This window comes from Seriola aureovittata, chromosome 6 (assembly GCF_021018895.1).
Source record: "Seriola aureovittata isolate HTS-2021-v1 ecotype China chromosome 6, ASM2101889v1, whole genome shotgun sequence".
Lineage (NCBI taxonomy): Eukaryota > Metazoa > Chordata > Actinopteri > Carangiformes > Carangidae > Seriola > Seriola aureovittata.
Window position 1 is genome coordinate 24,784,737 of NC_079369.1, and position 25,629 is coordinate 24,810,365.

Genomic DNA, 25,629 nt, shown 5'->3' on the forward strand with positions numbered 1-25,629 from the left:
TTCACTTAATTAAAAATGACAATACCGCACTTCAAAAAAAAAAAATGATGCTCTCTTACTAGTTAAAGTCCTACAATCAAAATAAACAAATTCATAACAGTAAAAGCATCTAAACTGGAGACAATGAAAGGATGAAAAGATTTTCCTGCTCTCCAGCAGATGGAGGATCACAAGCCAAATTCTCAGATTTCAGTCTCTTTCTAAAAGTCTTTACGAAAACTCAGAAACAGGGGTGACATAAAGCGACAACAAGGCTGATTATTACCGAGCAACATGGACATTTTATGTGCTTGTCGCATGTTGAACGTAAAAATCCGAATCTGACACTGTCAGGTCAGAATAGTCAAGTAAAAATACCACTATGTCAAAGCCACACTGAACCACAAATTCCACTAAACAGGACGATAAAACACTGAATAACCAGAGAACAGCAGCAGCAGCAGAGAGACCAGAGCAAACAGCAAACTGTAAAGACAAAATGAATTTTGAATTCTTCTATGCCGAATTTAGCAGAAGACAATAAAACTGAGAATATGTTATAGACACCGTTTTAACAGTGTATATTATGTTTACTATTGTCAGAGGAAAATGAAACTTGAGATTTTCTGAAGGGAGTTTGGTTTATGACAAAGAAGCAAAATCACTTTTCTTGTATATTTGTGAGTTGCCATAGGTAAACCTCTGTAAGAAAACAAAACAAAAAAAAAACAACATTTCCTTCACAAAAATCCAAACAGCACCATCAGCTGCGATTTCATACTTTTACGGCCCTCGTGCGCCGTGCGAGGACAACCGTGGACATGTGTTTGTTGACGGTGAGGGTTATGAGGGGCCAAGGAGAAGAAACACCTTGTGTGACAGCCGCGGGAGTTAAACGAGGCCCAGGGGCCCTCCATATTAAGGAGAGGATTTCCCTGCTCATAAATATCCTGTTTTTAAGATGAAAATTTCAGGTTGCGGTAATGAGAAAAAAAAAAGAAAGAAAAAAAAAAAAGAAAACACACAAAGCAGGAGCAGCTTGAGGTTTCTCTGAAGGAGAATCTGTTCTCGAGTTGTAAATCTTCTCTTTTATGGGGCGTGCACGAGGTCCAAGATCATTTTGCTTTCCAAGGTCTCAACTATAAACATACTTATTTCTTATAGTTTTTGAAGCAGAGTTTAAGCCTGACTGGATTGTAGCAATCATATATTTTTTGTTATGATAAGTTACAAATCATCCAACCATAAAGATTCAGTCAGAGTTTGTTCGAGGACACAGTTGAAAAACTGGAGGAGTGCTCCAAAAAATTGGGAAACTATTATGGAGGACTATTTTTTCCCCCTTTTTTTTCTGAGATCTGGTGAAGTGGACACTTGCTTGAAATGCATTTTTATTAATATACAAGTTTTTATTCTGTTACAGATAAAGGATATCATAGGAAATAAGGAGAATCTACTGGTTTTGGATTCAGAAATACATTAGCCTCTCCTTTATATTGGACTATTACATGAAAATGAAAATGAAAATGCGTTGAAAATGTTTGCATGTCAGTGGTATAACATGAAAAGAAATGTGGAAAAAAACAAAACTATCTTTAAAAAAAAAAAAGTTGCATAAATGTGGAAGTCCTTGTCAGTTTTTTGTTGATTTTAAAAAAGAAAAAAAAAGAAGGAGTCGTTGATCCCAGTTTTGGTGTGTAATTTCATCCAACACCACATCCAAAACGGACAGAGGGAATTCCACGTAGTCCGTACATGAGTTTCCGTCGAGAACAAGATCTCTGATTTAAAAAAAAAAAAAGAAAAATATCTTTGAGGATCTCGCCCTCCATTTTCAGTCACAATCACAAATGTAAAACTATGCAGATATTCAGCTACAACATCCAGTCTAGATGTCTGTTTGTACAAAGAGTTTGGTGATGCTCAGGAGAGAAAAATAAGGCGACTTAGGGAAGAATCCTGACACCACTCTGCGTATAAATGTAGTAGTGCGCCATCAAGGCTGCTCCAGAAAGGAGAGGAGACGTCACGATCCATGTCGTGTGAGATGACGCTCATCCCAGAGGTGGTGTCCGACTGTGGAGAGGGGTAGGGGTGGGGGTGGGGGGGGGTCCAGCAGTAGAGAGGGTCCCCTCCCCTCCTGTGTGCGAGCCCCCAGGCCTCCCCTCCGCTCAGTTGACCGTGGGCACCTGGTTCAAGCTGTATTCCTTGGCTTTGAGCCGCAGGTTGGCGATGCTGTTGGCCATGTTCATTCCCTGGGACGTGTTGGTGTTGGAGCAGGTGGGCGGGTAGGTGGCCATGGCGCTGAGAGACAAGAGGAGGAGACAAGAGGCGAAAAGGTCAAGTCACCTGTGGCTGACAGCGAGCTAAAGCTCAGCATGAGCTGCAGCTGTGGAAATATGGAGCTGAAAAGGTTGGACTGATCATGTGAAGAGATTTAAACTAAATCTGACGTAAAGACTCAGAAACCAAAAAAAAAAAAAAAAAACCCCAAAGGAACTTCGCCAGTGTTTTTGCACCTTAACCTGATGGTAACATCAACGTTCTTCAGAACATGTAAGATTTGTGAATTACGAACATTTTAACTGCACAACTGGTGCTTAAAGCCAAAGCTGACTCAAGTCCTGCCTGGCAAACAATTAAGAGAAATGTCTCTTTTGTTGATGTACTTTTTGTTTCTCGGATAAAAATATGTTTTTGAGTTTTTATCCAGAATCCTAGAGGAAACTATTCGTTTTTTGTCCAGTCTGCTTTGGAATAACAATCCCTCCTTAAATCTGTTAATGAACAAACAAAGTTTATACTTTGTTGAGATGAGAGGCCAAAGAAAGTCGTCGTCTGCTACCAAAGAGCCTCCAACTCGGCCTCTGTGGCAAATCTGGCAGCTCCTCTGTGCTCATCTTGATATTTAGTCTTTTAAAACAGCCGATCCAAGAATGCATTAAGTCTCACAGTGGAGCTTTAATTACTTAGAAGAAATGCTAAGGTCACAATTAAAACGTTTTGACCTATATGCCATAACCTTGTTGCAGAAAAGTGAGCTGATGTTTGTTTCTGTTGTTACAGTGAAGTCCTCCTCTCTGTTCCTACAGATAAATGCATATCCATGTCCTTAGGATTGAAAATGAAACAGCGTGCGAACACTGCCAGCCCTTTATCCTGCATGAATGTGACAAGACTGTCAACATAAAAAAAAAAAAAAAAAAAAAGTTGACAATGTTGTCACATCTATGTAAGAAGACATCCCAGTGTGCTGGTGGTGTTTCATCTTTTTGTGCAGATTCAATTGAAAACACATTTGTCGGCCGGCTTGTTAACTTCTTTTTCTTTCCTCATCTTTATCAGTCGTGAGCGCAGACTGAGATTTAAATGGTCTGCACTACGTTACCACAAACTGATAATATGACTGATGAAAACAAAAGCAGAGGTAACACTCTGATAAATTCTTCATCTCAAGCATATTTTAATTATCGTTATCTATTGGTTTCACTGGACAGAAATAAATGAATGGAAACAACTGTCAGCTACAGGAACGGAAGAAGTTCTGAAACACTCATTTAACGCTTTTCAAAAGGCCAGGTCATGGTTCTCCAAGAGGAGCTGCACGGAGGGCAACTCGGACTTGGCTGTAGATACTTGAAGACTTCTTCAGGTCTAGAACTGAAGAAGTCTCTTAGATGAGAGGGGAAACGTCTTCAAGTCTCCACAACCAAGTCCAGTTCAACTCTTCTTGGATGCAAAAACACTGCAAAGATCCTTTAAAGACAACAACAGAGAACTCGCTGTATTTAAGTTAAAGTGCACAAATAACACAAAGACATTTTCAAAAGGCACAAAAAAAGGAAATCAGAAAACATCTTGACAATTCTAAAGAAAAAACAAGTAAGGATTTGGAAACAGTAAAGACTAAAATGTGCAAAAACAGCGGTATGCTCCTTTAAAGACAATAAGAAAAGAACTAGATGTAGTAAAGTGAAAGCGTACTTGTTCTCTGAGGGCAGCATTTTCTGTGGTACTCGCACTGGCCCCCCCTCCGGCATCGGATACCAGCTTTAGGATAATATACAGTGAAGTGTTAGCACCACATAGCATAATTCCTGCTTCACAGAAGATTTCCCTCGCTGCCCCGCGTCCGGCCAAGAAAGCTCAAGAGTTGGAGTCTGAGCCGCGGCCGCAGGCTTCGACATTTTATACTGAGTTTCATAACGGAGGATTACTGTAAATCATGACCAATGTAACCAGAGTCACAAAAAATGTTGCCCGGTAGAGCGCTGTCTCTCTGAGCAGCGTTCATTATCTGGTGTAGTGTAGCAGAGAGAGGTCACAGGGGTCAGCGGTGGATTTAATACGGTTTGTTTTCACATTATCACCTCGTCAGGAGGGTCATGAGATCTGTCCACGCCCCACCCACCCACCCACCCCCACACTGGTCACGCTGACAGAGGAGAGCAGTGGGGGGAAAGTGTGTGTGTGTGAGTGTGTGTGTGGGGGGGCTGTTTTGATTCAACACAATTAGTTTGGAGTTAGATACAGTGTGTGTGCACGGAGGACGGTTCTTTATGCTGAGAGGAAAAATGTCTGCAGGGAGGAGGACAGCAGAGACAGAGGAGGGAAAGGCAGTAACTTAACTGTGTTCATAATAGAATTTAAAATGATCATTATCAAATAATCAAATAATGCATCGATCATTTCTTTAAAGATTAAACAAATAGCAGCATGAACAAAATGAATTACACAGAAACATTTCTATGTAAAAGTCTGAATTTGTAGATTAAATCTACTGTGGCCTCAAGTCTGACTTTACTCAGACTTACACTTTACTTTATAGGAAATCCTGAATTCTGGTGACTGTCAATCTTTAGATATTTTAATGATATAATTGTTGAAATTACAAGCCAATAGGCTACTATAACGCTACAGTGCTATAAAGCCTGAAACAGTGCGGTGCAGTTTACTCTGCTGAGGCCTGAGCGTGTGATTTAGTGTTTTGCACTTTGTACGTGAGCGCAGCAGTTTGTGTTTAAACGTTAAATGAAGCATGACGCTTTTGTTGTTGTAAAAGTTGAACCAAAGCAACAGAAAGATACTGTAAAACCACAGCGGGAAGATTCACAAGCTTTTCAGCTCCTTACTTATCTAAAGACCGATAACAGGAATCATTTGTTTCTCTTTGTTTTTGCTGAATACATTTTGTTAGTCTTTTAAAATGAAAATATTTTTTAAAAATCATGTTATAATATTTCTTAAAGTGTTTGCTTGTTAAGATTAGACAAAAAGGGAAAAGAGATCGTGCACAGCTGTTTGTCTGTAAGTCGCTTCACAGAGCGTCTGAAGGTTTCGACCAGACAACAGGACAATTTATCTCAGAAACCTAAATCTGAAATGTGAGCGGTGACTCCACCTGTCACATATGTAGTGGAATAAAAAGAACAAAACTAGCCTCTGAGCTGTAGTGGAGAAAATAAATAAAAAATCTGGTTCAGCTCATTACTCTGAACATGTGGTCTGGTTATACTGGAGTGAGATTAGCTAAGAGACAGAACAGCAGAGTCGGACCTTCAGAGAGAAGCTGGATTAACAGAGCGACGCCCCCTGAGCGTGTAGACCTCCAATAGTTAGAGGAGATCCACACTTTACCTACATTTAGGAAAACTCAGCATCTCAGGTACAAATCAGGATCAAAATGTTTTTCTCCTCCTGGACTGAAATGAGTTGACTTCACCTGCACCTGAATTGGTTTTGATAGTTAACTCTGACTCAGATTATTAAAGGATCAGTTTGTATTTATTCTATATTTTTCTTATTTTCAGCAAATCTCATGAAAAAACAAAAACCAACAGTGTGTTATTCCGTCTCTCAACACTTCCCTCCTCAGCTCCGAGCTGATTGGTTCCTACCGAAGATGGAAATTCATAAAAACACTTCAAATATATTGTTTCATTTAAAAAAGAAAAACAAAATAAAAAAAAAAGTAATTTCCTTACTGTAGTTTTATCAAATAAAGAACAGGAAATAGTGCATTTGTTGGGGACTATTTTCAGCAGCGTATTAATCCACATCTGGTGCTTTAGTGCGTATTTGAGGCAGCAGGAAGGTGTGTGTGTGTGTGTGTGTGTTCATGATACAACATGGTGCACACACACACACACACACACACACACACACACACACACACACACACACACACACACACACACACGCACACACGAGATTAGTTGGAGACATTGGCTCTGCACATGAGATTTGTTGATAATAAGGAAAATGGAGAATATCACTCCTGCGCTCGTCGTCCTGTGTGCTCGCCGTGTATAAATAAAGGTTGAGTGTATGAAAGGATTTCAATCAGATGGTCCTCCTCACACCGAGGTCTGACCCGGTCTGAGTCCAGGTGGATCACAGGAGATGAAGACGGGCAGAGGAACTATGAGGAGTATGTGCAGGTAGAGGAAGAGGAGGAAATGAAACAATAACAGAGAGCGGTGCCAGGGTCACTGTGCGTGTGTGTGTGTGTGTGTGTGTGTGTGTGTGTGTGTGTTATGGTGGTGTTAACACATGGTTATTGTGGTCTCAGCTTGTGCTTTTTCAACTGGATACACTTGAGTGATTTGATGTTCGGCCTCTTTCTTTTCTTCCTCCCTCTTTTACATGTTACTTTCTTTCTTTCTTTCTTTCTTTCTTTCTTTCTTTCTTTCTTTATTTCTTTCTTTCTTTCTTTCTTTCTTTCTTTCTGTTAATTATTTACTAATGTCTTTCCCATCTGTCCTTCCTTTTCTACATTTCTTATTCTTTCTTCACTTCCTTCTTTTTCTGTCCCGTCTTTCTTCACTTCATTCCTTCTTTCTTTCTTCAGTCCTTTCTTCCCTTATTTCCTTCCTTCTTACTCTCCTATCTACTCTTTCCCTGCCCTCTTTCCTGGGTCCTCTACCCCTCCTTCTCTTCTTCCCTTTCTTCTTTCTTCAAGTAAAATAAAAAGTGGAGATATGAGTATTTTAGCCAGTGAAGCTAAACTCTAGTTCCTCCTCCACCGCCGCGCTGCAGATCACCGGTGTTGTGCTGTGTGTTAATGAGGAGTGAACCTCAGGTTGTTGGGTGGTGGCGGGTGACAGCGGACTCTACCTGTAGGGGGCGGCGCTGCCCCAGGACAGGTAGTCGTTAGGGCGTGGCGCAGGGCGCGGTACAATCGGCTGCTCCACCGCCGTCACGTCTCCTGAGTAAGATTTGAGGAGCGAGGCGTTCTTGCTGGCCAGCATGGCGCGCTCGTTCCTGCGGAACTTAGCTCTCCGGTTCTGGAACCAAACCTGGAACCAAGGAGAGAACAACAGCATGAGCCATGTGACATCACAAACACCTCAGTCAACTCTTCTTTAGACAAGTCATCAAAGCTCTGAAGATACCAAATATGTTTGGTCAAAGTTGGGACAAAAGGTTAGAGTAAAGTTAGATTTGATAGAAACAGAAGAACCAGCCCAGTATCATCAGGAGTTACAGTTTCTACTGGATGAATCAGCAGCGCACGGTTCACATCCAGAGCCAGTGAGACGTGTCCTTCATGTAGACACAGTGAGGCTCCTTAACAATCAACACTAAGGTCCTCCACTGGAGCTTTCAGCCTCATCTCATCTCATTCATCTTCCCGTGAAGCATAACAAGAAACACTGACACTCTCTCTAGCACCAGTTTGCTGACGAAGACTGTGCGAGACAGCTGAACGCTCCTAAAAGTTAGTGGGCCTTGAATATGCAACACATGGTCCCAGAGTGTAGAATGAACTTCTCTGCTCACGTGCGCTCACATTCATAATTAAGGGTTTTATAACTTAACTTAAATTTCAAAAAACCCTTAATAACTATTTAAGAGTAATTTGAGCCTTTAAATGTGGAGATTTAAGGCGGTCTGAGTGCATGGACTCATTTAAGGCTTTTTTTGTTTGTTTGTTTTTGACTTTTGGATTGCATTTTTTTTAACTAAGATGTAACTTAGTGTTATTATTGTTCATCACAATGATTAAAATACATCTAAAGTTGTTCTTTCATTATGTGGCAACCAATTTTTTTACACTTTTGCAGTGTTGGTGACACAATGGGAACTCTAACACTCTTCTTCTGTGGTGCAGTTGTGTGCGTGTGCATGCAGCAGTTACTGTTGGTTATGCATGTGACAGAGAATGTGCAAGGAATCCTTAATGTGGTGATGATCAGTGAAGATGTATTAGTGATGTGTACATCACAACAACCCTCCACATGATAAGTACATAAAATAATATCAGTATTGGTATTGCTGATTGTTGCCATGGTGATGTTCCCTACCTTTAACACAAAACAACAGAACAGGCTGTGTTATCACACAGACTCAAACAGAAGGCGTCCTGCTCGTCAATTAAAGGAACAGAGGCCTTAAAAACCATTTAAACAAACGTTTTTTTTTCTAAATGATTCTCTAACCCTAATCAGCAGCACCTCCTGAGGGGATGGGCGTGTGTGTGTGTGTGTGTGTGTGTGTTTAGGGGGGGTGCTAATGTTGTTCCTTGCTGTTAAATCGAATTCCTTATTAGAAACGGTGAGCGCTCCTCACAGGGGCGCGCTGTCCGCTGACGCACAGCCTCAGGAATGGGCCCAAAGTCTCTTTTATCAAAGGATTTCTGCGTCGCTCTCTGCTACACATTAATCACAGATGTGCTGCCTCTCTCCCTCCATCACCATTTCCTCTTTCCCCTCGCACTCTGCCCACAGAACAAATACTTTCACTGCGTCGATTGAAGAGAGGGCAGAAAAATATACGACAAAAAAGGCATTATAGATACGTATTTATCTATTGCTTCTTATGTCATATCATTGTTTAGTAAGAACCGTGCATTCAAAACTTTTTTCTTTGTTTATCAGTGGACGAGCTTTCGTCTAGTTTCAGTGTTTATCCAGAGCGACCAAGGGCATTTAGGGACCAGGGGTGACATGTTTTTCCTCCTATTCTTTCGGTTTCACAGTTTAACAGTTGAGTATCTGGTTAACTCTCTGGTTAACCGGTTAAATCTCCTTAAACAGCGTCTCTGTTCAGCTGCTATAATCTAGATGAGCGAAGTTCTGAGTTCATACAAATCCAGATACGCAAACTGCCTTCACTTCCTCCTCCTTCCTGCCCTGGGTTTTGTCTGTCAGGCTACGAGCTTGACGGGGCAGTAAAGTCGGGGCTTAAAAGACTACGCCCACCCACTGCTGCATGTTTCTAAAAACAAAAAAAATCAATACATTTATCTATTTATTTATTCTATACCGAGCGAACCTGAAGAAGCGGCAGACGAAGCGTGTTGTAGGCTCTCATTAAAAGTCACAGTGAGCTCATCTCAGTGTGCAGTGGGGAACTTTGAGTCGTTCCTGCGACCGACCATCACCTGATCGCTGATACTGGCTGTGCATGAGTTCGGTTCGCATTTAAATTTTGATTTGCAGGAGATGTTGATGTGATTAAATTTTTTTGTGTTGTAGAAAATCCAATAAACAAATTTGGGGAGAAAAAAATTTTTGGTAGCTAAAACAATTCTGCAGTTTTTATTTTATTTTAGTATTTATTTCATTTTATTTTTGTGGTTAAAGACGTAAAGACCCTCATTTAACTTCCCTGAGGTTTCTCTCAGTCAAGTCTCTCAGTTGCTAATTTAACTAAAACTAAAGCAACGTCTCTTCTTCTTTTCTCTATCAGACTATTGCGCTATGATCAGTTAAACTGTGTTATGTAATTTGCTAGATGTTAACACAACTGTATGTAGACAGAGAAAGTAGCATTCACTTTCTGTGTGTGTGTCTGTGTGTGTGTGTGTGTGTGTGTGAGAATGACACCAAACCCACACCCAATGCCACAGCTGCCAGTTTCATGAAGAAATATTCTGGTTGCATTAAAAATGTAAAATCCACATCGTATTTGTCTGATTACATCTGCATGTGTGACATCCTCCATTTGGCCAACTCCATCATCATCATCATCATCATCATCATCATCATGTTTAGCTCCTGCTCCGCTGCAGCCTCATGTGCTGCACACTTGCAGTTTATCACTGATCTGCAAACCGCTGAGGAAATTAGACGTCATTACATCCACTTTTCTGATCAGATCCAGTCCTCTGAGGACTCTACAAACTGCTCACAGACTCTATCAGTAAACTAATTATTCATGTGATCATGTGAGTGTGATATAAAGTTTCTGTAATGTGCTGACAAGTTCTTATCAGTCCAATTATGGAACGGCACAATATGAAATCTAAACAGGCTAATAGCCCCTGATAACTACGAGCTATTAACTAAATCTGCGAGTGTAAGAGCAAACAGATGATGTGGAGACGTGGGGGGAGACCGGGCGCCCGGCTGTTTGTCCCTTACGTGTGACTGCATGTCCTCGTGTTCCTTATTAAACGTCCATCCAGTCACAGCCTGTTGCTGCTGCCCCCCCCCCCCCCCCCCCCCCCCCCCGGAGGTTCCTTAAGAAGCTCCCGCAGGTTTCGCCAAAACTTCAAGAACCATTTTTGAGTGAGTTAGTTTCACAGCTTCTATCTTCTTTGATCATGAGCTGAACCTGTCTGATAAATCACTGCTGCTGCAGCAAAAAAACCTCCAAACTTCAAGGAATCATGGCTGTGTCAAAATAAAAGTCTCTGGATGTGGTTTATATTCGACAGTCAGCTGTGACGCCCTTGTTTCGTACCTGGACTCTGGCCTCGGTGAGGTTGACCCGGCGGGCGAGGTCCTCCCTGACGAAGGCGTCGGGGTAGTGTGTCCTCTCGAACACTCTCTCCAGGGCCTGGAGCTGGCTGCTGTTGAAGGTGGTCCTGTTCCTGCGCTGCTTCCTCTTCTTCTTCTCCTCCGTGTTCATCTGTTCATCTGCAGGAGAAGAAGAAGAAGAAGAAGATGAGGTAGGATGGGAGTTCAGGTAAGTGGTTAGGTTTCAGCTACAGACACGGAGGTATTTTCTATGCTGGAGGGGCATCACTAAAGCAAATAAGAGGTTTAAAGCTCCGTGTCGGACCACATCAAATTCTTAATAATAAATATTATTCATACCTGCACTCAAACAACAACAACTGTTCTGTTCTCAGACTTAACAACAGAGCTTTAAAATACACGAAACTGATGTTGACGATCGATCATTGTGAAGAATTTTCATTTCTCAATCACAATCTAAAAAAGCTGCAGAGCTGGTTTCCCTGCAGCAGACTGATCACACATTCATAATTCTGATAATAATAATTCAGGTCTTCACTTTGTATTAAGTTGCATTAATCCTGCAGATGCTTTTGCCCACAGCATGCAGGCGCACAGGAAGACTGGAGACTGGGAGCAGCTGGGGAATCCTGCTCTCTCCCACCTGACCTGCAGCTGCTGCCCGGTGCTTTTATTTTGATATGTGACAACGGATTAAACTTTTGTACTTCAGCATAATGACAGTATTAATGCATAATTTCTACTTGAGCAAAAGGATCTGAACACAGTTTCTTACTCCGATCATTTGAAGATAATATCGCAGCTATGACTAAAGAGCTCTTCTACCAACATGCATCAAAACATATAAAGCGACCAGTCGACCTGCAGAGCGGCCGAGCAGCTGAGACGTGTACGACGTAAACTACAACTTCAGTGTTTTAACCCGGCCCGAGACTGTTGTCGTCGCCATCCTCTCTCTCTCTCTCTCTCTCCCACAGTTCCTGTCTCCCTCTCAACCCTCTATATGCCCAAAGAGCCACCAAGGTATACATTTCTTATAAAAAGAAAATTGTTAAAATGTCCAAAAATATCTTTTCTCAAAAGGACCATTCACCCAAATGAAAAGGTAAGGTTGGAAAAAAAGAGGCATTGCAATAATTCAGTTGTGGCATCTTTTTTCCAAAAACATTTCCGCAGTTACTGTGACACAGAGCTTCCCGAGGACTGTCACCAGAAACACAGAGGGAAAAAGATGCTGCTGAATTTTTTTAAAATGTCATTTTTTGAACGCTCCATTCGCTTTCTTGGTTCTGGTGTGAAGGCAGGAACCTCAGAGACAGATAAATAAAAGCAAAACAGAGCAGTTTAAAAGTTTCAAACATCAACTGACCCTTAAAAAAAACAAACAAAAAAAAAAACAATCATGGATTTGTACCATAGACAAATCACTTGCTCCTTGCTCCAACAGCCTGACTGACAAACAAGCAGACAAACGCACAAGTGAACAAGCAAACTAACAAAACTCCTCCTCCGCAGAGATAAATAAATAAATATATAATCCAGCTCGGCTCTGGAACACCGTCCAGCTCCGAGTGGCTGGATCAGTGCTGCTGCCACAAAATAACACTTTCATACAGGGAAAAAGAAGAAGGCGCTCATCCATGGTTGTGCCTAATCACACACTCACACACACACACACACACACCACACACACACACACACACACACACACACACACACACAGATCTATATATACAATCTGTAGCTGCACACATGCAGAGAAAGAGGAGAACTCTACATCATGTGTTGTGGTTCTTAACGAGACGTTCCCTCAGTTCAGAGGCAAATATTGCCCTTTTTTTTTTTCTTCACTTCAGTTTATATCACATCTGGAGTTATGAGTTAACATCTGGAGTTATGAGATTCTGATTCCTTTTTTTTTTTGCCCTTAATCGCTGCAGCTCGACAACACAGTGACTTTTAGACACGTACGCACGATAACATTGCTGTTGTTCAGTTATTTATTTGTTTGACTCAAGTGTTTTTTATTTGTATTCAGCGAAGTTGTTGCCAACTATGAAAAACTCTCTTGAGAGTCGTTCTAATATTAACATTTTGTTAAAAACAGAATTTAAATGTTTTAATATCACATTTGCTTCCGTTTGGATCAATGTGATCCACCTGAATTTATTTGCAGGTTGACTGTGTGTTATGGCGTCAGAGTGGGTCCGTGTGTGTGTGTGTGTGTGTGTGTGTGTGTGTGAGTGACAGAGAGAGAGAATGTTTCTCTGTTTGGTTTAGTGTGAATATTTTCACAACGCATTGAAACTGATGATTCCCTCTTAAGTGAAAATGTAAAACAAAGTGGTTTCATTGCCGTATTGATATTTTTTGCTTTAAGGTTTTTTCCAGAGCTTTCAATCCTATCTCATGGTCTTGAGGTTTGCTCAGCGAATCTAAATAATTAAAGATGTGATCTGAAAGCTAAGAGATATAAGAAATCCGCCTGAAAAAATTGGAGATATGAGGTTAATGTCAGGTGAAAACATTGTATCTACAACATTTGATTTCTTCTTTTTCATTTTTAATTTGTTGGATTTTCATTTCAACCTTAAAGATTCTTTAAAGCGAGTTCTTCAACTTTTCACACATTTTACTGCTAATTCTTCACTTTAAATTACATTGTAAAATATGTTTTTCCTTCATCAGAAAACACAGTAGAGACCTGACATGAAATAAAGAGAAACTGCCAGGTCAAACTCTGCAGGTCAGTCAACATGTATCCTGCCACCGAAACGCTCCGAGGTAAAATTCTTACGGCTGAATTTTTAATAGAGTATATATAGGCTATATAAACTTTTATGGTATTAATACTTTTAAAAGATTATACTTTCTCCACACGCACAAACACACCCTGACAGTCATGTGTCATCGCTGACTCTCAACCAATCAGGAGACAGCTCAGAGTACATGAAATGTAAACTCGATGGTTCCCAACTTTTCGTCCTGTTTTATGTTTAAAAACGGTTTAGTTGTTTGACCAGCAAATCATTTCTGATATTTTTTTAACTTGGATTTTTACAGGAAAATATATTTTACTGGAATAAAGAAAAAACAAAAAAATGAGCATAACTTGGTGTGAAATGTTTCTCGCTCTATAGGAATTTAATCAGGACACGTTTGCGAATCCAGAGCCACGGGTTGGAAACCATGGACTGGAGTTTTGATGTAAATTTTAATAATGTGGAAAGAATTTTCTGCTATTCAACCTGAGTGAAATGATCTGTAACCTGATTTTAAATTGTGCAAATAAAAAAATAAAAATCTTACATTTTAAATTTTACATAAAAGTATTGGACCTTAACAATTTGAGTAAAAGTGTTGATTTTAGTTTCTTTAAGCCTAAAACTAAATCACTGATGAATTCGGGCTCCAGGTGTAAATACTGTGGAGGAGCTTAAAGAAGCTGCTTCACAATCTTTTTGGCCTTTGACCTTTAATTAAGATGAAACTTGCAGCCGCTTGCTGCCACTTTAAATGAAAAGCTTCTTTTTTTCTCCTCCGACTGTTTCATCAGATTTATATTATTATTATTATTATTTAACAAGAAAAAAATGAAACATATTTTCTTTCTTTTCTCCTGTGCTTATTTTGTCTGTTTGAAAATCACTAAATATTTTCACGCTAAAAGAAAAAATAAACAAATTTTCAGCTTCTTCTCAGCCCAGTTAATCATCATGTGACCTCTCAGATGAATCTCAGGACCCCTCTGTGGGCGACCCCGACCCCCCAGGGCTGAAAACCAATAGATTCAACTTTCTGTCTTCATGATATGTTTTTGCAAGTAACATGTAAATCTGCACAGTAATCACTGACTCAGCTGTCACAGAAGGGGAGAAGTAGTTTGGTCAATGTTGCATGTTCTTGTATTTCTTATAGATGATACGTGACTTTCTGCTTTGTGTCATTTAACAAATCACTGTGAGTTTATTTATAATATAAATGTGTTAAATACAGAAAAACTGCATCTTGTCTGCATCTGAAATGTGTTTGAGGAAAAGAACCAAAACCTAAAACGTGTGTGTGTGTGTGTGTGTGTGTGTGTGTGTGTGTTAAACTGAGCTAAGGCCACTTTACATTGAGACGTGGTGTTTTCTTTTTGTTTTTTTGTTTTTTAAATATATCACATTCCTGCTGTTGTGGATGCAGGTTTATAAGGAAACACTTTAACCGGCTGAAACCGTTTTTAGCACCAAAAACTCTCTCATCTGACTCTGCCTTCCATCTCGCTTCCTGCCGGCTTCCCTCTGAGCTTCTCTCTCCACAGTCTGGGGCCTGAGCGGAGTTAAAGAAGCAGGATGAAGTGAGGAGCTGTCGCGGAGACGGACGCAGTAAACTCCGGCTGTAAATGCTGATGGCAGCCGCACATGGCTAACCAGCGACCGCGCATAGTCACCCCCCCTCCAAAACCCTCCCTAAAAAAAAAACAATTGGCGTTTTACAGGCTGGAGGTTAAAATGAAAATCATGACGCTGGTCATATAGTCCGCCTGTTTGTGACGTGACAACCGGAGAAAAGTGAAAACAACACGAAGACAGATCTGTGAAAATAGTTATTGAATAGTAAAAGAAATTAGTTAATGTAACTGAAATTACATTGAATCTGTTATTTAATATGATCATGAAAGAATAATTTGAAAAAAACTGATTACAGAGTGCCAAAATGAATTAGACATGTCACATGTCAAAATAAAAGTATTTAGGGATGTTTCAACACTTTACAGATTTTTCTTTGTATCAATTAAATATTTTTCAATATTTTATTTAATACATTTATAGCCCACATATATATATTAAATTAAATAGGCTATTTTATCATCTATATTATTCAAAAGAGAAATGTGGCGCTGCAAGTCTGACTGGAGAATAAATTGCGCGTGAAGTGCAGATTTAATTTTGTTTTTATAAAAAAAAAATACATTTAATAAAATCTTAAGGAATTTCTAAAAAAATAAATAAATATCAATAGCAGCCTCAGATGAGATGGATTTCTTTTCTGGATCCCAGTGCCATTTTTTTCTTGCACTTTCTTCCAAGTGGATAAAAATATCTAAATAAAATCCAAATCTCGTTTTGCCAAAGATAGACTTTAAAACCTCCGGACTGTGTTTATTTGAACGGCGGTGCAGAGCCTGAGCCTAAGCGGCGGTTTGGCCTCCGAAAGCTTTTAATTAAGCCTGCAGGGTGACATTTAAAACAGCAAATCAAAGCCATTCCCGCCACCTTCATCATCACCATCATCACCATCATCATCATCACCCTGCAGCTCCAAGTGTGGCCAACACGTGTGATTAGACTGATCTCATTAGTAGCAATCAGTGAAAGTCAATTAGTCCTCCTGCCAGAAGTAATTAAGGAGAGGAGTGGTTATTGATTCCTAAAACAATAACAGGTTTTTTACACAATAAAATGTCGTTTTATATATTTTAAATAAACAGGACCTGTAAAAATATATTTGTGCAACATAGAAAAAAAAAAAAAAAACATTAAAATGCCCTAAAATGTTCAGGCCAACTGTTGCCTTCACGTTTCTGTCAGTAAATCGGAAAAATAAAGCGCGGATTGTGTAAATTAGGAGTCAGCACTTTGTCGTTATTTCTGTCTGAATCTTTCATGAATGTGGAACAACACTGTAACGAACGCTTTCTTCGACATTGCGCAACAAAAGCCCGAAAAATCACCACAAATGTTTCTCCTCATCAAACCAATATTTGCTTTCTGAAGCCGTGCTGATGGATTCCGTCTGCTGCTTTTAAAGTCATCACACCACAAAATAAGAGCTGATGAGACGCTTGTTATTTGATTCCTTAATTGTTGGAGCGAGGACACGCGCGGTAATTATGACAAATGATTAGGCTCCGATATTCTGAAAGTGTTTGACAGGCCGAAAATAACCGTGAATTAACGACGTGACCTGGCCACTTCCTCCCGCATATTTCTCACACCCGCGGCTCCGATTTTTTTTTTTTTTTTTTTTTTTTTAGCCTTTTAAAAAAAATAACAATAACACTCATTAAAGCCTATAACGTTTCTGTCAAGCTCTGCAAATGGCCATTTGAGTAGAAGAAGAGGAGGAGGAGGAGGAAGGAGGAGGAAGGAGGAGGAAGGAGGGAGCGTGTATTTACTCTCCCAACTGCGCGCAGGAGAGTGCGAGCGGCGGGTTTCATCCAAGTTATAGTCGACTTTCATGAACGCAACAGCACGCTTTAATACAACAGGCCTATAATAAGGTTTACTTTCAGGGTGGGCCATCAGCGGCCGCTCAGCGAGCAGCACCCGCCACTGAAGTCACCACACTCCGGTTACATCGGCCCCATTTTTGTGCACACACACGGAGGAACTCTGGTTGCTGAAAAACTGGCCTTTCTCATTATTCATGATAAACTACTACAAACTGTCATGCACGTGGCGCAGTCATCGCGTGACGCACTCTTTTCAAAATAAAATTTTCCGGCCTATTTCGATTTTTCCTCTTTAATAATAATAATAAAAAAAAAGATCTAAAACCTCACGATTAAAAAAAGTGGCCTCATCTGGGTCAACAGTCATGAAAGAGATTTATTACCCCCGAGTTTGACTGGCGAGGTTACTTCACTGACCATGTCCACCAACATCACCATACCTCACTGACATCAAAGTGTTAATGGTAAATTAATGGCCGTTTTGAGGGGGGAGGCCGTCGGGGATGATGCATTGCCAAAACTCACTAAAGGATTCCTTCCATGCGCGCTGCTTTTCTGCAGAGCCCCATTCATGCGCTCCGCACGCGGACACGCGCCAGGACATAATGAAAACAAATGAATTTAGTTTTTTTTTTTTTTTGTCATTAGAGCGACGGTTTGCGTGAAATGTAATCTACTGTGTTTTCCACAGCTCGTGTGTTTTTCACATCTGCTCTAAAACGCACCGCGGAGGGATTTTAAGATTTTTTTTAGTCACAGATTTAGAAGGTTTTTCCTGATCCTCCTCCGCTCAGTCCCAGTCTGGGTTCAAGCTCTTGCCGATTTGCTTTTAACTTACTCTCCTGCTGGGTCGTGTCGCTCCCGCTGGTCAGCCCCGGCGACTCCAGCATACTCCTCCCCGCCTCCCCGACACTCTCGTCCGCCTGGGTGCCGACCATTTCCCCGGCCTCTTCCAGATCCAACAGGTGGCTGACCGAGAAGTTCTTTTTGGCTTGCAGGTTGTCCAGGTTAGACGTGATCGGACTCTCCAGGCGGTTTGATATCGTCGCTTGCCTGTCCATTACATGTGCATAGCTAGAAGTCATGACGCAAGTGGGGAACAGCGGGAAAAAACGGAGCGGTGAGTAGAAGAGAAAAAAGAACAACAAGCGAGCCAAGTAGATCCGTGCATGCAGAACGCGCAGGCAGCGGTGTCCAGGAACCAGCCGGAGGGAGACTCGGGTCTTCCGAGCAGAAAGTGGGTCTGTTCAAAATCCAGATCAGCCGCGGAGTTTTCTCACACACAAACTTCAGCAAAGTTTTCTCCTCGCCTGCTTTTCCCGAACAAAAAACCCCCAACTACAGCCAATCCATTTAGCGCAGCGCGTCAGCGGCAAACAAGAAGAAACGTCTTCTCTTTCTCCTGCGACGTTGACGGAGGTTTGTCAGAGAAGTTCCCCGAAGAAGTAGAAGAAGACGAAGAGCTCTCTTCCCACTCTGGTTGAGTCACATCTGAGCAGGAAGAGCTGCTGCTGCTGCTGCTGATGATGATGATGATGACGACCAGATGCGCAAAGCTCCGTGTGTGCGCAAAGCTTGCTCAGCGGCAGCTAGGCGCGAGGAGGCAGGACGTTACCGCCGCGCCTCCAGGCTGCAGACTCTCTCTCTCTCTCTCTCTCTCTCTCTCTCTCTCTCTCTCTCTCTCTCTCTCTCTCTCTCTCTCTCTCTCTCTCTCTCTCTCTCTCTCTCTCTCTCTCTCTCTCTCTCTCTCTCTCTCTCTCTCTCTCTCTCTCTCTCTCTTTTGAAGAAACTTTGCGGCCCCTGCGAGGGCGGACACACACTCATAATAGGAGCCCCGTAATTACGTGGCAATGCCTTTATGCTGTGTCTGACGTTTCACAGGCCCCCACCGCGAGCTGCCCCCCCCCCCCTTCAGCAGAAACATCACCATCAGCACCATCAACACCCTGCTCCTGCCTGTTTTTGTCACCCTGGTTGGCAAAAACCACCTCACAACCTATAATGACTGTGAGTGTGAGGGGAGCAGGGACACACACACACACACACACACACACACACACACACACACACACACACACACTTATCACTGTTTGTGTGTTGATAAACCCACCCTGACTGTCCCTGCGGTCTGCCACCAATTAAATCAACCATAACCCGTGCCAGTCAGTCTCTCCACAGATGCGTCCACATGAAGGAAACTGAAACATAGATGCGCCTGAATCCACCATTTAAAATGTAAATGATAAAGTGTGATTGTGACTTAAAGCAAACTATAAGCTGCCGCTGCTTAAGGGCCACCAGGGGCCCCCCAGGAAAGTGCAAGTTACACATCACTGCTGCTCAGAAAATATATTATTTTGGTTTCAGTTGATACTATTTTGACATCGTCATGCAAAGTGTTTTAAAAAGGGTTTGAGGAGCATGTGGAGCTGAATGTTTCACTTGCTTCCAGGCGGCTCTAGTCCTGACCATCGTTTTGGAAGATGCTTTAAACAGACTACCATTATAAAGGATTAATGAATGGTTTATAACTAGTTTATTAATTAGCTCGTTAACACTTTATAAATATTTATAAGCTGTTATAACACATTAGATAGAAAGGGTGAGCTGTTGCTTGCCAAATAGTGAGCACACATGTATCTGTACTGTTCAGCCTCATATGTCATTAGTTACTGAGCTTCCTCTGTTTTCTCCATCCTCCAGCATTTCTACCTGCTGCCTCATCACATGTTTGTTAAGTTACTAGTAATGAATCACCGTCAGCATCTTAACGGTCGAAAGGTTTCATTTGACAGATCAAATTATAGCAGATGAAATTATGGCAGATCAAATGACCAGATTAATTCTGGTCATTTGATACTGTTATTTATAACTGGTAACTCATTAATACAGTGATGGGTTTTACACTTAATAAGAGTCCCTTTTACCAGTTATAAATGGTAGTAACTCATTAGTAAGAGTAATGAGTGTTAAGCTTGATCTATCTTGCCAAATAGTGACCATGCATCACTGTATCAAAACTTTGATAACTTGTTTATATCTTTTTATTTAGGATTTATAAAGTGTTAGCAACCAAATTAATAACCTAAACATTTTTCTAAATCCTTCATGAGGGTAGTCTCATTGTGAAGCGGTACAGATCATTTTAGATTAACAGTGAATGAAATGACATGTGATGTGAAAGCTGTCACCAACGGAGGTTTATCACCACGTCTGCAGCTCTGCAGGACTTTTTTTTTTATGTCCTAATTTTGCTTTTGCAGCACATTTCCTGTCTGGTTCAGTCTCTATATTAGGCCTCATCAGACTGATGATTGGTGATGTCATCTACTTTATTGATAATAATCAAACCGGCTGATCTAAAAGGAGTTCTCGACCTCTATAGTCATCATCGCAAAATGTGGCTCCTGCACGAGGTTAATCTAAGTGAAGTGACAGTTATCTGTTCACGCACCTCTTGGTCATCATCCAGCAGCTGCAGTTGAAAGGTGTGTGTTTCCCAGGTACTTTACAGCGGCTCAGCCAATCAGAGGCGGAGGAGCGTCAGGGCTCTTCACTCCATCAACTGACGCTGAAAAGTTCCAATTACATCTGACTTTGGCAGGTGCTGAAAGAGAAATTAACATTCATTTTTCCAGAGTAAAATGTTTTTAAATTACAGCATCGAAACTATAGTTTCTCTCTCAAAGTGTTATGGACATAAAACTGGAGATATATCCGATGTTACGTCGTGGTTTCAGATCAGTTGAAGGTGGAAGAAAAGGAGCGAAAGAGAGAAAGACGAGAATGAGGGGTCAGCCTGGATGCTGGATACGTCTGCCTCTTCAGGCCTTTAGAAAATGCACCAGGTGAGAAGGAAAGTCAGTCTAAGTCCTAACTTATGATGAAGGGTCACAAGTGGACGTTACTTTCTTCTAACAGATAAAAGGACAAAAATGTTTGCGTTTAAAATGCTTGGTGTTGTATTTTAGAGGCTCTTCTCTGAATATGTAATGTAAAGAGTCGCTCCAACTGTCAGATAAATGTAGTAAATGTAGAAAAAAAAAGGAAGATATTTCAATCTGAACTCAAGAGCAGAAAGAGCAGAAAGAACAGAAAGTCTTGAAATGAAAGTAAAGACTTCTAAACTCTCCACGTCCACCTCACTGTTGGTACTGAAGTGTCGGTTAGTTCAGTTTGGGGAGGTGGTGGGGGTGAAGGAATGAAGGGAGTTGGATGGTGGAGGTGATGAGGAGGAGGAGGAAGGGGGTGGGGGGTGGGGGGGCGTTCATGTGTTCAGATGGCAGGAGTCGACTCTGGGCTCCGAGCTGCCATAGACATCCCGTAGCTTCCAGCCCCCTGATCTGGGAAAAGAACACTTGATGCCATCAAAGGGACGCGGATTGAATCCAGATGTGGCTCTCTCGTTCTTTCCATGTATTTAATGAAGGCACAGGGATAGAGTAGACTTTTTCATCATTAGTTTTCCCCCCAGATTCTCTTTTCCTGCCTACAAGTCCATTCCAGTGCCAGCTAGGGCAAAAAAGAAAAAGAAAAAGAGAAAAAAAAAAAAAAAGGCCTCCCCGTGTCTCAGACTCACAGTCTTCTCCTCCAGGGCCCCCTGCTCTTTGTTCAGCGCTCGATGTGAAAGTGGCCTGTTTGCTCCGGCTGCTACAGTTTGTCTGTGGCGAATGGAAACGTCCAAACATCTCTGGGAGGAAAATGCCATCCTGCAGAGCTGCATGTGAGCAGCAAGGAGAGGCTGAAGTGATAAATATCCACAGCAGGATGACAATGAGTTCAGTTTGTGCATTTTTGTGGCTGGATTTAGTTTTGGACAAAATAACAGCAGCGTCGTAAACTTCACAACAAAGAGCTGATATTAAAGGTTGTTAAAGCTACAGACAGATGAGCTTCATTTACTGAATTAAACTACATCTAAGCTTTCACTTCTGTAACTTCTGTCCAGTTAATTACAGAACAACAGATGTTGAGCAAAGTGCTTTGCAGAGAGAGGATGATTACAAACAGATCAATAGGTAAATGGGTAAAAGGCCGATGACTCAGTAATGACAGCGGAGGATGTGAAACACAGTGTTCGTGCACAGTAAAAGATCACTTCAGAGGTTCACAGTTAAAGTCAAACACGATTTTAGGATCATCTCAGTCAAAAGGAACAACTTCTGAAGACTTCAACTGAACTGTCAAGTCATGTCATACTGGCCGAACATCTTGCATGTGCCGAATCCGGCCAGAGACCGGAGCTGCTTAGTCTGTTAATATACTGAACCTTCAAATTAACAACGATCGATGTGACCACATGAGGATCAAATCTGCTTCCAACCTGCAGGATGTTTCAACTTTTGCGGGATCTAAAAAGGAAGCAACACACACAGAGGTCGGTGCGGTCGTGTCAAATTGTCACAAACTCAGTTTCACTTACAGCAGCTCATACATATGAATATGATAATAATTTAAATCTTTGCATTTTTCAAAAATAAATTTTCTTTCTCTCACACACACACACACACACACACACACACGCACGCATACTAGATGGCCGGAAATCAAGAGAATCTAACGCGTGGTTGTTAAGATGTATTGTACTGAAGTGTCATGATGTCAAAATCAGAAGAATAATGTATGAATTGATTAAACGACACGATGAGTAGTCGGGGTACAGTGTTAGCACATCAGCACTGGTTTTCTGTGTCTAACAGACATAAATGAAAGCCTCTGAGTGTGTGAGTGAGTGTGCATGTGTGTGCGTGTGTGTGTCTCCAGATCTTTGCATCAAGCCAATTAGTTATTTATCTGTTATTTTTGAAATATTTGAACATATTTTGTAGGAGGCAGCATTTCTCATCTGTAACACAAAGTATTTGACTGTATTGAATCACTAAATCTAAAAAAGAAGAAAAAAAGAAGTTTATTAAAGGCTCCAAGTGTTTCAGCAGTTTCAGAGTCTGACAGGCAGGTTCTGGTTCTGGGCTGATATTTAACTCTGACAAAAGTACATCACATAAATCTAAGAGACTGATCCTTCTCTCTCTGATACAGGATTGAACTGCACAACAGGGATGATCGTAAATTAATACAGAGCTTCACTAAATTGGTTTTTGCGAGTCTTGAGGTGGAACGTGATCACAGAGTCATGAAACTCCACACTTTAACTCATGTCAGGACTAAAAGCCTGAACAGGGATAATTAGGTTTAGTCTGTGCTGGTTTGTAGTCTGGTCCATCATCGGGGGGGGGGGGGGGGGGGGGGGGGGGGGGGGGGGGGGGGGTAGCCTGAACGCTGAACCCACAGAAAACCTGCTGACCCTCTGAGGTGAGGTGTAAATCTTAATGAGGAGAATTCAGCGGGCAGGTGAGAGCACATGTAAGTGCATAATGTTTTTTTTTTCTTTGTACAGGAAATGTTTTTACAGTAAAGCAGGTGATCCAGGCTTCACTGCAGTATTTTAGCTTCCGGTCAGAAATGAGTGAGTAACATCAGAAAAGGACTGAAGTGGAGATACCCGTTTGATTGATCATTGAGTCTTTAAGGATAAAAAATAAAACATAATAAACCTGAAGTATGTGCATATATATTGTGTATTTATTACATTTCTCTGTCAGCTGTAGCTACTTTACAGATTTAGATTTAGACTAAGTTTGCTGTAGTTTACATTTAAAAAAAATGTAGCTGCAACATTCAAATGATACTTCAATGTGAAAGTACAACTGATAATAATCCAGTAATGTAGCCTATCTATAGCACCGGGTTTTATTTTGCACTATGGAGTTGTGAATGCAGAGCATTTGGTATTTTTGTCCACATTTCTTCCAACGGACCCGTCAATCAAGCTCTTAATGTGTTTTCTTTCTGCTGATTCTACATTAGCTCAGTGCCTTTTTGCAGTCCTGGTTGGGGCTGAGGATGAGGATTGTGATGATGATGATGATGATGATGATGATGGCGGTCCCGGGCTGCCGCCCTGCCGCCGCTGTCCAGTGACCCCTGGTGCTGATTGGAGTAGCGCTTTGGCCCCTGTCCTGTTTTATTTCCCTAATTGGAAGTAAATGGCCTCCTTGTTGACTCTTTACATCCTGTGCAGGGAACCATATGTTGCAGTCACGCCCCCGCCGCCCCCCCCCCCCTCCCTTCTCTGCCTGATTGCAGCGGTTGCATCGGGATTTCTCATCGCAGCGACCGATCGACCGACCGCCGCTGAGCCGCAGATCTCTCGCACGGACTCGGAGTTGGTCGCAGCTTTCAGGCTGGAGAGTCGGGACTGGACCAACAGCCTCAGAACGACAACTGCATTCATGTCAGACCTGGTTCAGATGTCCGGCCTGCAGGTATCAAGGCTCTTAAACCTGCACAATGTGCGGGAAATGACGCAATCCTTTACTTTTCACATTAAACTGATTAATCAGTTTAACTGATTAATCAGTTTAATGTGAAAAGTAAAGGAGTAAAATAAAGGATATATTATAGCACTGAAAAAAAGATGAAATAGCACTGTGCATAAACATTTCTGAATAAATATATTACATCTGGAATATTAGCAAAGCATGAATACACCACTTCTTATTACACTGCACTGGTTTATTGTTCGTTCTGTGCAATTGTTTGTCTGTATATCAATATACTTTATACTGTCACATGTTAAACTTATTACTTTGTGCAAGGTCAATTAAGTTGAATTTCTTCTCATTTAGCTCTAGGCTACATTTAAACACACTGCTTTTAACGTTATAGTTAGACTTTCAAACTTTCTTGTGCCACTGTAATACAATCTTATATTTATCTTATAAGATATAAAGATCTCAATTGTTATTTAATTTAATACTATAAATCTTATTTATCTCTTATTTAAGAAAATCCTTGTAGCTTAAGTCTAAACTTAATTTAGAAATAAATGTGATTCTGACATTTCCATTAAATTTTATGAGAGCTTAACAAAAAACAACAAACTTTTAATTTAGAAATTGCCTATATATTAAGATTAAAATGTACTTAGAGAAAATGTGTCTTTCAATGTTAAATTAGTGATGCAGCCTATGATTAAGTATCAATAGCCTATCAAAAAATGTACTTAATATAAATTGATTATCTCCAAAATGTGGGGATACAGGGTTTCCCCCTCAACATGTCGGAAAAACGCTTAAATCACATGGTTGGGAAAAAAAAGTCTCTATAAGTTCCGTCACTGTCATCGAGCTGCAACCAAACTGTTTGATTTCAGTGTCACTGAGAAGTTGATTTCTTCTGGGAGATACAAGATTTTCACACGAGAACACAGATACAGGCCTGAGCTCTGATTGGATCCCAGCTGTCACATGAATGTAAATACTGCACCGTCACTAATTGTAGTTATTAGCGAGCGAACGCAGGTCCTACTTATATGAACTCTGTGTTTGTGTTTGTGTGTGTGTGTGTGTGTGTGTGTGTGTGTGTGTGTGTGTGTGTGTGTGTGTGTGTGTGTGTGTGTATATGTATGTGTGTGTCCTCTTTGTGTTTTACGACTGCTTGTGTTTCTATTGTTGCAGGCGGCGAACACGCTGCACTGTTGTAACTGTAAACGGTCTGTGGTGTTCCGACATAAAAAAAAAAAAAAGCAAATCTGCTCCTGATTAAAACAAGTTTACAGAGCAAGTGGCCGTGTGAAATTAATTCAGCTGCGCTGATTCTCATTATTACACCCCCCCCCCTTCCTTCTAAAAAAAAAAGAAAGAAAAAGAAAAGAAAAGCCCA

General features: G+C 41.1%; 1 protein-coding gene across 2 annotated transcripts; it reads right to left on the minus strand.

Moving 5' to 3' along the window:
• Nucleotides 1-1,627: 1,627 nt before the first annotated feature.
• On the minus strand, nt 1,628-18,493 carry prrx1b (paired related homeobox 1b). 2 transcript variants are annotated; one of them, XM_056377679.1, is made up of 5 exons: nt 17,744-18,493; nt 10,669-10,844; nt 7,096-7,277; nt 3,964-4,029; nt 1,628-2,283 (listed from the first exon to the last, which is right to left on the minus strand). In XM_056377679.1, the coding sequence occupies exons 1-5, from the start codon at nt 17,988-17,990 to the stop codon at nt 2,151-2,153; spliced, it is 804 nt and encodes a 267-aa protein (XP_056233654.1). In that variant the 5' UTR covers nt 17,991-18,493; the 3' UTR covers nt 1,628-2,150. The 2 variants fall into 2 exon arrangements, with proteins under 2 accessions (XP_056233654.1, XP_056233655.1); XM_056377680.1 differs by lacking the exon at nt 3,964-4,029 and having other exon boundaries at nt 17,744-18,487.
• Between the last annotated feature and the right edge of the window lie 7,136 nt (nt 18,494-25,629).

Coding starts and splice junctions, on each gene's coding strand:
- prrx1b (XM_056377679.1), bottom strand. CDS start 17,990: ATGACTTCTAGCTATGCACATGTAATGGACAGGCAAGCGACGATATCA. Junction 4,030..7,095: donor GGCAGCGCCGCCCCCTACAG/GTAGAGTCCGCT, acceptor ATTATCCTAAAG/CTGGTATCCGATGCCGGAGG. Junction 2,284..3,963: donor ATGCTGCCCTCAGAGAACAA/GTACGCTTTCAC, acceptor CTTGTCTCTCAG/CGCCATGGCCACCTACCCGC.